Genomic DNA, 15,066 nt, shown 5'->3' on the forward strand with positions numbered 1-15,066 from the left:
ATAAAATTAGGCTATAAATTAGTTAATATATGATCAGAAGTTGAAAAGAAAGCAATTCTTGATTAGTTGAATGTATTTATCACAAAGTAGTTCCTTCTGGGTTTTTTTAATGCTTAAAATTTAATTTGAAATCATAAACCTATCTGCTTGCATGCCATAATCTGCCTACTATTTAAAAAGGAAACCACATTAAATATGCAAAAATGTGTTAATATTTTAACACCCAAATTACTACCCATAATTCTTTCCCTGCTGCATGCTCTGCTTAGGGAATCTCCTTAGGAGTTTCAGATGGGGAACAACTACTGCACAGACTATTTTTCATGGCTGGCCACACTGTTGCTTCGGTAGTGAGATGTAAATATCTTGCCATTACCACTGCCCTTGGACAAAGGCGTACTGAGAGGAGGGAGTCTCAATGATGTGTTTTTATTTATGGTGTCCACGATCCTTAAAATGCAGGCATGTAAACAATGACTATCAATCAGCAGCAACCTTTGCTACCTATCTGTGTTTTTGAAATGACAAAGAATTTCTGTACTTGGAAAAGACAAGGGAAGTGTTTATCTTGGAACTAACACTTCAGTCATCTTACTGCCACAGATTCACAGATCTGTTTAGACACTGGTTTAGTATTTAAGGAGGAAGAGTTGTACCTAATCAAGCAACATCCAGCGTCATTTCAGTTTTCTGTGCACGTCTTCCTCATCAAGCTAAGTGCACCCCACAGGATTTCAGGAGGTCGACCAAGTATGACCACCTGAGGTTAAAAGATCTATAAATGCAAGGTCTTACATGTGCTAACTGAAAGGTATGCTCCCTGGACAAGCTTGAAGCCTTGTTTCAAGAAATTCAGCGTAATAGTCAGGGCTTAATGCAATCTGTGGTGTGTTTCACTTTAAGAAGAGTGGTTTTATATTAATAAAATTCAAAACATAAGGTGAAAAGCCAAGGAGTAAGCATCTCTATCAAAATCAAGGATTTGCTAATAAAATTTCCCACTCAAATTATTTAAGTTCCAAGTCTCGCTATTATATTTTAAAAGATTTAAGTCACATCAACTTATATTTTAGCTTTGCAAGGGCCATGGTTCTTGCTTGAAACAAGATACTTAACTGAAAAAAGCCAAAAGACAGTAGGTCACTAGGGCCATGGCCCTTTTTGTGGATCTAACACCTCCTGTCCTTTATTCAATTTTGTAAGCTCCTGTTTTCGAGTTGGGGAGAGTTTTTCTTCCTTTCAATAAATATTTATTGGGCACCTGCTATATGGAAGACACAGAACTGAGCAAAAAAATAAACAGGGGTGACTTAGACATGAACCCTATCCACTCCTGTGGCATTTAAAAACCTTACACTGAATTAAAGTTAATTTTTTAGTACAGTCAAGTTTAAAAAAGAAAAAAACAAACAGGGATGTGGATCAGACACACCTAAGGCTGACTCATGAGCACACCACTACCTATGTCAACAAGTCTGCAGTTCTCCAACCTTGTGCTGTGGCAACCAGGGCACCATATTGAATTTGCCACAAGATATTTTAAATTTTCAAGGAGAACACAGTGGAATTTGACATCTCTTGAACACTGCATTAACTAGTAGCTCGAGGTACATTTCTTCTGGTGACATCATAGCTTTGCGGAGCTGCGTTTGGATAGCTGCTCTGACAAAAGTAACTGTGAAAATCAGTGTGAAACCAGAATGATGGTGGTGGCGTTCAATCTGATTCTAAGGTTTGAGGATTTATGCAGTACCAAAAGGCACACATAACTTTAGGAAGTAACGATCGTATTTAAGAGTGAAATAAAAATATTTTTCTTTCAATTTGTATTATCTTCTCAAATAGCTAATAAATTGTCTGGATATAAATACATATTAAATTGTTTGGACATAATTACTTAATAAATGAGACTATGAGGTACTTTTGGACATAGGGGTGCTGTAAAAACAAAATTACTGAGACACTAAGAGCGCCATGAACTGACAATGGGAAAATATGACCCAAGAAACATTCTTGGTCTCAGTTTTCTCATCTGTAAAATGAAAATAAAAAATAACACTTTTTTTTATTAAAAGCATTAAAATGAAAAAAATAGAAAAAAAAAATCCACTTATTTGGAGAGTTACTATGAGAATTTAAAAACATAGTATGAAAGTACCTAACACACAGTAGGTATACAGAAAACCACAAGTTTTTCTGATAACCATAACCAGAAATATCTGCATTAGAATCTCAGCTCTAACAGTTACCAGCTATGCGACTGGCCAAATTAATATCTTCCTCATGAAGCAGGTGTGCTAAAGGAACTGATGTGTACATAACAGGCACCCACCAGTTGAGTTTCTTGCTATCGAGAATTCTTGGTTCCCGCAGGAAATCTCCAGCTTTTGCTGTAAGACACTACTAAAGGTTTCCAATTTACCCAAAGTAAGTTTTTTAAAAAAATCAGACTGATAACTTCATCATTTTAAAATTAAAATATAAGTTCTCTGATTGAGAAATTGACATGATGGGAGAATCTAATCAGGAAATCAAAATGATGAGGCCCAATAACTCCCCAACGCAGAGCTCTGCAATGCTTCAGAACCTAAAAGCAGTGCCAGTTGGGAAGCAGCTTGGCAAGAGGAGGTGGCTTCAGAGATGCCAAGTCCCAGTGCTCACACGCTCTCCCACGTGGTTCCCATGTGGTTTGGGCAATACCATTTCCTCTCTCTGGGGTTCTTAATCTGTAAACTGGGGATGGCTGTACCTTCTTGGCAGGGTTGTTTGTAAGGATTAGAAATAATCTACGTGGCCAGGCGCAGTGGCTCACACCTGTAATCCCAGCACTTTGGGAAGCTGAGGCAGGAGGATCACTTGAGCCCAGGAGTTCAAGACCAGCCTGGGCAACATAGTGAAACCTCATCTCTACAGAAAAATACAAACATTAGCCAGGTGTGGTGGCATGCACCTGAAATCCCAGCTATGAAGAGGCTGAGGCTGGAGAATCACTTGAGCCTGGGAGGTTGAGGCTGCAATGATCTGTGATCACACCAATCACCAATGCACTCCAGCCTGGGCAACAGCGTGAGACCCGGCCTTGAAAAAAAAAAAAAAAAGACAAGACAGAAAGCAAGGAAAAGAAAAAGACAGGAAGAAAGGAAGGAAGGAAAGAAGGTTCTGGAACAACATTTTAGCATGTAGTGGGCAGTCAATACATAAAACTCCTAACAGATGGTGAAAACTTAGTGATGATGATCATGATGTTAACAACCAAATGTTTTAATCTGGTAGGAAAGAAATAGAAGAAATCAGGCCAGGTGGGAAGAAAGAAAAGCAATTTTTCATGTCTAGCCAAAGACAAAACTTACAGAGGATATTTTCTTTCTGTTTAAATCTTCACCAGAGATTGCACAACACCAAACTGCCAAATTACAAAGACATTTTATCAAAATCAGGAGAAAGGAGATTTTACTTAGCAGGTATAGTCTCTTGGATTTTGCAAAGTTAATCAGTGGGACTTGGAACTTGTAGGGCTCTCTTCTATCCAGGAGCCTGGCTCCCTTAAATCTTTCAGCTGTCAGAGTAATTAGAGTCATGCATAGGTTTGTACTCAGCATGTACCAGCCTTGAATAAAATTAAACTTCACCTTTTTGGGAGCGGCTGCTTTTCTGGAAAGTACAAAACAATTATGCTACCACCCACAGCCAGAAGCTGCAGGTTATATCTGCAGCTCACCTCTGGTACCTGAACACATGGAGCAGGTTCAGACACAGCTACAGCCCTGTACAATTGTCAAAGCAGATTGTGCCCTGCAAAATCCCAACCTCCGGTCATAGAGACTAAGGACTTTAGCATCAACCAGTTGTACCTGTAATATAACTTAGTTGAATGTTGCAACTGTTTCTGAAGCACTGATTTAACTGGGTAATGAGGGAATCTTAATTTTGTTTCTTTAGGAAAGAAAAATCAAACTTGGTTTTGCTGTTATTTTCAACAGTACAAAATATCCTAATAAGCTTGTATTCCCCATTAAAAACATTAATTGTGATGCAGCACCTCTCACACTACTGTTACCTACTTACCTGTTAATCCACTTAATACAATCATCTGCAATGGGTTTTATCCTCAGAATAAATTAGTGAGGTTTGGATTTGTTGGATGAAGAGATCCATAAATATCTCTATATACAGCTAGGCTACCAGTACAAAAAGGAGAAATCCAACACTAGAATGCTGTCACCCATGTGTCACTCATTTAAGAATTACTCAAGGATTACTGAATAAATATGGGATGATCAGTCAAATCGTAAGGTCTTATCAAGCCATCTAGACATAAGTACTTTAGGACCTTGGTTCTCAGACTTTAGCTTACATCAGAATCACCTGGAGGGCGTATTAAAACACAGACTGCCAGGCTCCACTCCAACTTTGCAGACTCAGTGGGTCTGGGGGGACCCAAGAATTTGCATTTCTAACAAGGCGCTAGGTGATGCAGATGCTCCTGGCTGGGAACCAGAGTTTGAGGACAACTGGGAGGAGATACAGATATGACAAAGACATAGTCCTTGTAATTATAAAATGTAGGGTATTTGGAGAAAGAAAATCAGCACACATAAGAATATTCAAGTCGGCCAGGTGATGGAGTCATGTCCACTTTACAGATGGAGAGAAATGCTGGGTCACATAGTTATGGGGAGATGCTGGAACCCAGATGGGCTAACTCTCACAAGAGAACCCATTGGAAAAAAATGAAGGGGTTGATTTTTTATAAAAGAAAGTGGACAGTATAGGCTGGGGGCAAAGTACTATGGAAAGGGAGTATGAAGAAAATTCCGGAGGCTTGGGTCTTAATCCTGGCTCTATCTCTAGCTACAGGGATTTGGGCAAGGCACTTAATATCGATAGGTCTCAATTTTAAATTTCTTATCTACAACAGAACTTACAGATTTCCTTTCAGTCCTGAAAGTGATGGAGGCTATGCAGAAGATTAGGGATTTAAGCGGCTTCATGAAGGGTATATAGAATTTAGAAACACAAACAGAAGGAGTCAGTCATTCTGGTAGAGTCAGGAGCATGAGCAAAGCCAGACACAGAGGTCAACATAATTTAGGCCTTTGCAGAGCAGGGGATAGGTTAAAAAAAAAAAAAAAAAAAAAAAAAAAGATATCAAAAAGGTAATAAAAGCCAATGTTTCAAAACTGAAAAATGAAAAGGTCAAACTGGGCCAGGAGAAGAGGCTTACAGAAGGTGAGATCTGATGTAGAAGGTACAGTATCACTTCAGGTAAGTTTCTGAACAGGGAATGGCATAGTGAAAACGGAGTTTTAAATTAGTCTCCAGAGTAAAATGGTTAACAAGAAAGTTTACAGTTCCAGAGCGAGCGGATCTTAGTGCGAGTTTTACATTAGAATCACATGTGAAACCTTTCTAAAATATACCAAAGACAGAGACTGAGACAGTAGATCTAGGGTGCAGTGTGGGAAGCTGTATTTTTTAAGTTCCACTGGTGATCTTAATTCAAACCCTCAGCTGAAACCCAATGCTATAACATCTTTACAATCTAAAAGCATTGTCATATTTGATTTCACAATAACCCTGTGAGACTGGAAGTGCAGGGAGTATGATCCCCATTTTTCAAAGGAGAAAACAGGGAGAAAACTGTTAAGAGTCCGTTAGCCACAATCACACAGCTAATAAGGGCAAGTCAGAATCTGGGTCCAGTACTCACTAAGAGTCACCATGATGTTGAAGAGAATGAAGTTTATAACAAGTATTTCCCCAGATTATGAGAAATAAGAGCAAGGCATTGCTGTTAAAGACAAGCCCTCTTGCTGGCCTCACCCTTAAGCAGGACTTTATTTCATTAACTAATTAATTACACCTGGGCAGCACAGTATTCTTCTAAAGGCACTTGCTTACCAGTAAAAAAAACCAAAATCACATTTTGATTTTTAAATATCCCTAAAAGCTTGAAAACTGCTTAAGAGACAGCAACATGGCTATTTATGCCCTGAGGATTACACCGATGCAGTGCCTATGTGGCAAGAGTCAACAGCTTCCTAAACTATCAAATGGGCCCCTTCATTACGATCATAAGGATAATGGCATCCAAGCCGAACACTCAAAAGTCAATTTCCCTTCCTATGTTACCAATTTAAAAAAAAAAAAAAAAAAGACTCTGGCGAGTTTTAACAACTCTCAAACGGCAGAAGGGCTGCCATTCTAGTTTAATGAAGATCGCTGAATCAGTATTAGGTCTCAAGTAACTTGGAAAGTTTGTCCTGGCATAACAGAGACAAACAACTCTTGAATTACTTGGTCTATTTCAAGGTTGGGTTCCTAGCCGGTGGCTGCCCTGCCAACAGCTCAGGCCCCTGACACTATGCAGATCCCTTAAAACTGGGTGATCTACTTTCGTCTCCACCACTCATTGCTCCCAAAATGTCTCATGGCTTTTGAGAACAAAAATGTGGTGAATATCGAGAAAAGAAGGAACTGAGTTTACAGAGATGTAAAGGAAACTAAATGAGAAACAAGTCTAGTTCTAAAACCAAAGGATATTTAGACTCAAGAGAGGAGGTCAAAAGGAAAGTTGCAAATGGCAATGCATGAATTAACTACTTGCTGAATCCAAGACTGAAAGGAAAGGGGGTGGGGTCTGGAGGGAGTTACAGTTTACTGACCTCTGCTGGGCACATGCGCCCTTACCCAAAAATGGTAGCAGCTGGGCTAGCTGAGCATCCTTGAGCCAATGTTATGTAAATCAAGGTTACAGATTTAATAGGAACAAATGATTGAATAAGTAGGATTGGAGAAGACTAGATTGTCAGAATGGGAGAAAACCACGTGGCATATGACATCTTAGGCAGAACTTTCTCCTTTAGCCCTACCAAGACAGTGGAGGACAAATCTGACCTGATACACCCCAGACTTTCTGGATGTTTATGACATTCTGAAGCAGGGCAAGGCCATTAACTACTTAGAGCATCACTCTAGTTACAAAAAAGTGCCTCTTTCTCACCAAAAAGTTGGGATCCTTGCCTGCCTGAGGGTGATTTCAGTAGCATATAGGCAGTTCCAAACTGCCTCCCATCACACCTTTGGTTAAAACTATTCTGAGAGGAGCTCTTGCCTCTTCTTTTCCTCATTTACTCTATCGGACAGTACTAACTGTTAAAAAGACAGCCACAAGGACTATGCTACAAAGGAAAGAGAATGAACAATCCAATAGAAATATGGACAAAGAATATAAATATGAAGCTGAAAGACATGAATACAAATGGCTATATCAACAAGAAGCCAGTACACTCAGCTTGATTTTAAAATTACAAATTAAAACAGTATCAGTTTTCACTATCAGATTAACTAGAAGCAGAGGCAAACAGATAACTCTAAATCAGTAGGGCAGCTGATTTATCAGTGGGATATGATAAATCAGTGGGAATAATTTTGCAAAACTACGAATAATATGCATACCCCCTGGCCTATCAATTCTACTTCTATGAACTTACCGTACAGATAAACTGAGACAAATGTGTATTTTAAGAAGTTTGTATAGAACTTAAAATAAAATGGGTATTTTAAGAAGTTTATATACGCAGTCCTCCCCTTATCTGTGGCGGACAGGATCCAAGACCCCCAGTGGATGCTGGAAACCACAGATCAATTCTATATTTACTATGTTTGTTTCCCCTATATGTACCTATAATGAAGTTTAATTTACAGGCCAGGCACAGTGGCTCATGCCTGTAATCCCAGCACTTTGGGAGGCCGAGGCAGGTGGATCACTTGAGGTCGGGAGTTCGAGACTAGCCTGGCCAACATGGTAAAACTGTCTCTACTAAAAAATACAAAAATTAGCCAGGTAGGGTGGCGCAAACCTATAATCCCAGCAACTCAGGAGGCAGAAGTTACAGTGAGTGGAGATCATGCCACTGTACTCCACCCCTAGGCAACAGAGTAAGATTGTTTAAAAAAAAAAAAAGTAAAAAGAAGTTTAAAAGTTAGGCACAGTAAAAGATTAATAATAACAATAAACTAGAACTACTATAACAATATACTATATAAGAAGTTTTGTGAATGTGGTCTCTCTTTCAAATACCTTATATTTACCTGTTTTCAGACCGTGGTTAATTGTGAGTAAAATTCAGAAAGCAAAACCACAGATAAGAGGGGACTACTGTATTCTCAGCAGCACTGTTTACAGCAGTACAAACTTACAAGTGGGAATGATTAGATTAATTTTGGTGCATCAGTGTGGTGGAATACTAACCAGGCAACAGATAGTTCAGTAAGAAAATCAACTTGCATAAGAAAACATATAATTCTGTTTTGAAACACACTCTCTCTCATATACATAGAAAATTTCTGGAAGAATGGATGTAATAATGTTAAAGTGACTGTCTCTGGGAAGTGGAACTGCAAAGGATCAGCAGAGGGGAGGTTTTCAGTTTTATACCTTCTGTATCACATGAATTTGTATGTCTAACATGTTTGTCTTTCAGAGGTACTAAAGACTCTGTTTAAGGCCTTTTCTTTTAAAACAAACAAAAAGGAGAAGAAAGAAGCAAGAGGTAGAAGAAGCTTCCCAAACTAGATCATATGGCCCAGCATCACCGTTTATGCCAATAACCCAGCATCAGTCACGCCCAGAGCAAAGAAAGGTGTGAGCTGCAGTTCCCCACAGCCAAACTCACCTTCAGCCTCTTCAACAGCCACTGCAGAAGACCTTGCTGGGCACCCTCTGTACACATCTCAGGCCGGAACTCAGCCATGTTTTCCACAATAGCTGAGGGGAGACAGACACTAGTCATTTGAGAGGACACCTTTGTTTGCATCTGCAACAAGCCTGCTTCCCATGACAGGTATGTTATTCCTCTTCCCACTTCCCTGCATTCCTCCCTGCCAGATACTGGGTTGTCATTTTTAGATTAACCAGGGAGTTGCTGTGGTTTTCTTCTTCCAGTTATGCTACAAGTAAAACTCATGACTGGAAAAGGTGGAACTCACAAAAGGGATAAGTGACAGATTTCCTATGCTAATAGGAAACAAAACTAGAGCAGAACATAAAAGGCCCACTCAGTCCTGATTGTACCAGAGTCCCAGAAACCCATAACCAAAGAGACAGGGAGGTAGGCAGAAGCCTTAGGGAAAAGTCAGGGGCTGGTGAATTCAGAGTCTCTTCCTTTCCTGATTCATTCATTCCTGATTCATTCATTCATTCATTCATTCATTCTATTTCCCTGCATCAGGTGGAAGCAAGAATATTGCAAAGCAGGAAAGTATGGTCTTTTTAACTGAACAAACCAACATGCACAGAGGGGAAAGGCCATGCTGGCGAGGTAACTCCCAGGTACTAGGAAGTAAATATAATTGGCCCTGCTATCTCCTACAACAGCCAAAGTGCTGCTTAATAGAAAAGTTAAAAATTAGGAGGAAAAAAAAGTCATTGCATGACTATGATACTAAAAAGGAGAATTGCTTTTTCTTTTAATCACCTAGAGTCCTCAATATCAAATGCTTTCATTTCTTTCAGCCCCCCTTCCCATATCCTGGAACATGCTACTATCATGAAACCTAACAGTTCTGTGTTCCCTAAGCACAATACCCAGAACACACTGGGTGTGAATTTTGAAGGAGAGAGGGCTGAAGAAGTCACCACACCTCCTGTCTTCTTCCTCATGCCTTTGCCCATCAGCCTCCCCAATGGCAAGTTAAAGGATGACCAGGTAGGGGAAGCACGAAGCTGTCGGAGCAGAGCAGCAATGAACCCCTGAGAGATGAAGAGCACTACAACACTCTGAATTACTTTCTGACATTTTCTACAAAAATCAACTCATTCATTTTAATCTTCCATGCCTCTATCTTATTCTTCTGCTTCTATTTTAGATGGCTTCCTGTTGTTCACTCAAACAAAATCCAAACATCCTGCTATGGTTTACAGTCTTCCATTAACTGGACAAACTTACCCCTCCAATTCCATCTCCTGCCTCTGACTGTCACGAGGCGTTTCTAGTCTTTCCTCAAATCCTAGCCCCATTTATGACTTTGCAAAGGATACTCCCCTGCCTGAGGGCCCTTCTCCCACTCCTCCATCTGTCAAAAGGCAGCTGTCTTCATAAACAGCCACAGTCATGCATAGGAGCTAGCTGCTCCTATCTAGTATTTGGAGGCCCTTCCTCTTCATTGCCACAGTGCTTTTCACTGACTCCTATGATACCATTTGTCACCCAGCATTGTCTTTCCTTTCTTTTTGAGACTCACCTATTCATCTGCTCTGTGAGGAGCAGAACCATGCCTACTTCACCATAATCCACCCTAGTACCTAGCGCAGTGCCTGAAAAACACTAGGCGAGAGAGGAAAGATCTCCTGAGCTGTCAGTAGCTCACTGGGCTGCAAATAGATCTCTGTAGACTGGCAGGCTGATACTTTTTATTAACAAACAGTTGGCAGTCAATCAACAAACTTTTGATACTGCAAAATCCAGCACTTGGCTAACAAATGGCAATGCCAAATTCTGGCTCTAGACTATAGCCAACTCAAATTACGGAGTGCTATGTTCCTCCTCTTCCTCCCCGGAGCCCATCTTTCCCCTTTTTTATGATAATCCTCATGGAAGAGAGTCCAGAACTACATGAGAAATCTGTGGTACACAAAGGGGCTAAGAGGAAAATCTAATCTCATCAAATGTTCTGCTTCCCCTGGGCCTCGTCCATTTCTCAAGCTCTGCTTGCAGATACGTCACTTCTGGTTTTATAAGACAGTGACCAGTAATAAAGAGGGGTACCCCAAAACAGAATTTTAAATAGGATATTGGTTCGACAACTTTACAAAAGGAAAGACTGGGGAGATTCAAGGAGGAGAAGGAAGAGAAAAATACTACAAAGGAATCTACTTAAATAAAAATCTGATGTCAGGGCAGCCAAGTAGCAGCAATATTTCAACTCAGTTTACATGGTAGTCTATACCTAAGAAGAGAAAGAAAAACTCTTTTTCAAATAAAATGTCCTACAAAGGTATACAGTGGTCCAAAAGTTTGCAGTTCTACTGATGGAAAGTGGTAAGAAAAACCAACTTAAAATGATTTCAAATGTTTAAATATACACATTCCAAAGGAAAGAAAATTAGCCAGCATCAATTTCGTCCTAACTTTTGGAGGCGAAGGCCTGCTAAACAGAGCCAGTGGCTTTTGTCTAGGAAGGTTACCTACTTAGTGGATTTCTGCTTTTATTACCTACAAGCCAAACCAAAGCTGCAGTTATATGAAATTTACACAAAGGTCTTCATTTCTGAAAAGGCAGTTTGAGAGCAGAAGGGAGGAAAACACTCCTGCTATTGACTCTATTATGAAGGAGAAAGGGAACTGAGCACAAAGTCCCCAAACCAACACAAAGCACCTCAGGCAATGGCAAGCACCCTTGCTCTCACCCAGAGTGTTGTGGACGCCATCTGCCTCCTCTTTCACAGACTCATCCAGGCGCTCCAGATTCTGTACCAGCAGCGCTACCACCTGCCCATCCACCTGCGGGAACGGCAAAGCAAAAGGAGAGAGGGATGTCACAAAATGGGCCCCAAAATGTTCCCATTCCCATACTTACTTCTCACTCTTTGAATGAACAGAGTAAGCAAATAAGCACCAGTCTATGGTTTCCAAGGTGCTCTCCATCCCATTATCCCTTTTGAGTCTTAAAGTGACCCTGAGGCAAGTAAAGGGCAGGCACCATTAGCTCTAACTTCAGATGAGTCCATTGGAGCTTAAGGAGACAAAAGTAAGAAGCTGGTGACAGTGTTCACACTCGAACACAGACCATTTGAAAGCAAGCCCTGTGCTTTTTCCCCTTCTCTGTGGTACTTAAACACCTTACATGAATGCCATCTTAAGTCAGTTCGACAGTTCATTCAAGCCAAAACACGTTTCCAGGCCAGTGCACCAGATGTCTCGCTGGAACCTTCACTAGCCACATTTTACATTGACCTCAAAACATTCCTAAGTTTTCTTGCTAAACTTTTATGAAACTACTACTTATGAAGAGTTTACAGTTCCCTCTTAAAAAGAATAATCAACACAATAAAATATCTTCTATTTGTATGACAGTGAACGCATAGAGGGATACTGTATTTCTCTTACTGGAGTCATATATGTTGAGACAGATAGGAAACTTTCAGTAGCCATACCATAAAGCTGATGTTCAAGATGTTAGTGACTCAGCCAAGACCACACAGCTACTGAGCAGTGGAGGTGAAGGCAAAACCAGACTTCCTTCTCCTTGGGTGAAATAATGCTTTTACTACTTCAGGCTACCACCTGTGCACAATCTGTGTTCTAGGGAGACTGCCCTTAGGTATCCCTGAGGCACACCAAGGAAGATAACTAAGGAATCACCTAGTTTTCTATCCTCAAGAAGGGATGATCCATCTGGTAACAGATTCTTAAGCACGGCCGGTAAGTAAAGTCGCATCTGAAGACATGGTCTACTGCATATTTGTATTATCCTCCCTCTCAGCATTTTGGTCTCCTCACTTGAAATGGGGTAAGTTGTAAAGAGTAAATGAAAATATGTGACAGGCCTTACCTCAGGTCTAGTTCATGGCAGCTGCTCGAAGAATCAAGTATAAAGTCTGAATCTAGCCTTTTACCCCCCTGATACCTGATTATATTCACTGTTCCTTTCTCTCATTGGCTAAGAAAAAGCCAACTTCCTGGAAGTCAGGCACCTCACCTCATTCATCTTTGTATACCCTTCAAAGTCTACTACAATGCTGTATACAGCAGACACTCAGGAAACCTTGCTAGATTTAAATAAACTGATGGAACACATAGTTTGTGCACTGTAATTGCTCCATTTACCCTCATGTACATCTTTCACAGGCAAGAAAGCAAAAGCTCTGAGAGGTTAATAAGCCTGATCGAAGTCACGAAGCTGGTGGCAGAAGTGCCCAACTACAAAACTCTATTTTTTCCCATAATCCCCTATTGTTTCAATGAGGGGAAAGAATGGAGGGAGAAAGAAGGAAACCATCTCATCCAACTGATACTTCCGGAGCAGTTGCGTGTAAGGTATTCTACAGACACAATTCAAAATGAGCCTGAGGAGGCAAGCAATGGCAGGCGGCAGAGATCTTGAAACATGGACTCTTGAAACATGTGTCTGGGTGAGACTTAAGGGAAATATATGGACATGGGAAAGGTGAAATTATGGACTAATTTGTGATACCTGAATCACAAATGAGTTAGATTCTTCCAGGCTCTCCTTTATGTTCTGGTGTGAGGAACACGGAGGGGATACTATTTGACAGAACCCTGATGCCAGATTTGGGAGCCTGTAAATACAGAGAGTGCTGTTTTCCCATCTTGTGCCAAGAGCTATACAATCATGCTCTCAAATCTCACAGCCAGCAAAAAGCGTCACTAAAGAAAGCCACACAATGTTTTCCTTAATTAATTGGACAATTTGAGTATGTGAGAGAAAACAGAAAAACATCTGGGGGAAAAATATGAACCATGTCACAGTATGTTTTTCCCTAAATCACCCTGATTGACTTATAATCTCCCTGAATCCTAAAGCAGCAGACACCGCAGCTCCGCTGGGTATCACACGGCTTGTCAGTTCTGCAAACTGCTTCTCCAGCTTCAATTGCTTATTGCTGCTTTATCTGCATCATTTTTTCCCCCTTTCCTTGATTCTTAGTTATGTTTCCCTCGCTGCTGTCTGGAAGGTGGTGGGGACGCTGTCAGTGAGCAATGCGTTTAACTCCTAGAGTTGAATGGTTATGGCTAATGGGCATCTGGCTAGAGGAAAATCTGTTTGCTTACTATGGAAATTCAACCCCTAACTGGCAGCCTTTTTCAGCTTGCAAAGTGTGAAACTTTATGTTTAGTTGGGTTAAATGCAATTTTATCTGATTGCAGCAAGGCCAAAAGCAGGTGAATACATTTAGCTCAGAAAACCCTTCGAAAAATATTTATATTATGCAGAGCTCTGGATATCGCTCAGTAAAAAGTACAAATTAGCATTCTGTTCTACTCCCTCTAACCCCTTGGGTCTACCTTCAATTTTCTGGACCTGTGACAAAGTCTGAAACTAAAAACAAATCCTGCTTAGGGATTAAAGCATCAGCCAGAGCAACCAACCCTTGCCTTGGAAATGAGGACTGTCTTGGGCGTGATGTTTTCTGATAAGTCATTTGTTATTTCTGATTGTTAGCAGGCCTCCCAAACAATATTCTGGGAAGTCTTACTGAGAGAAGTTCAGGGGCATGATCAGACATCATCTTCCACTTGACCTAAGAGGATGGATATAAGAGAAGGCGAGGAAATGAAAAAGAGACAGATGAGACGGTTTGAAGGATTCTTTTTCTATCTAGTATGATGTGCCAATAAGCTTTCTCAAGAGTTAGGTTGAACTTTTCTGCCTACTAGGAGTTTCAGAAATTTCATATTAATAAACAGTAATAACAATAAACTGAATCTTGATCAAACAAGTTTTGAGAATACACATGGTAACATGGTCATAATGTGAAACTCAGGCCTGTTGTAACCTATAAGAGCGTGCTCTGTTTAAAACGCTGGTCAGGCTACGTTACCACTCCCCTGCTTACAACCTCCAATTAGTTCCCTTCACCCTGGCAATGCCACCCAACCTCTTCACCAAGGCCTACAGAGCCCAAAGTGGTCTGGCCCTGACTCTGCTTTCTCCCCTCACCCCAGCTGCACATTAACAAGACTGGCCCCTTCCCTGTTCCGTGAATACGTCAAGCTCAGTCTGACTTTAGGTCTTTCGTCCCTTTCCCATCCTGCTGCTGATCATTCTGAATGGCTGGTTTCTTGTCATCCGGAGCTCAGGCCTCACCTGACGATTAATTCAACCTGACTTCCCAGCCACTCTATAGCACATCACTCTCTCTTAATTCTGCTTAACAGAGAACCACACTCTGATAGTTTCCTTGTGTATTTATCTACTGTTTCTCCCTACATTCATACCATATGAGCTCCACAAAGGCAGAGGCTTTGTCAGGCTTGCTCACAGCTATATACCTGATTCCTACAATCAGGAACACATACAGCGCTCAATCAACATTTAGTG

The 15,066-nt window shown here is 40.7% G+C and overlaps 1 protein-coding gene across 1 annotated transcript in view; it reads right to left on the bottom strand.

Annotated features, from left to right (window-relative positions):
* The window catches only part of CTNNBL1 (catenin beta like 1), a 177,788-nt gene that overhangs the window by 96,233 nt on the left and 66,489 nt on the right, over positions 1-15,066 (bottom strand). Inside the window, exons 6-7 of the mRNA XM_017512250.2 lie at positions 11,411-11,504; positions 8,679-8,770 (exon numbers count right to left, since the gene is read on the bottom strand). Of these exons, the coding sequence (XP_017367739.1) occupies positions 8,679-8,770; positions 11,411-11,504 (186 nt within the window). The remainder of the gene's footprint in view (positions 1-8,678; positions 8,771-11,410; positions 11,505-15,066) is intronic.

This window comes from Cebus imitator, unplaced genomic scaffold (assembly GCF_001604975.1).
Source record: "Cebus imitator isolate Cc_AM_T3 unplaced genomic scaffold, Cebus_imitator-1.0 Scaffold18, whole genome shotgun sequence".
NCBI classification, from domain to species: Eukaryota; Metazoa; Chordata; class Mammalia; order Primates; family Cebidae; genus Cebus; species Cebus imitator.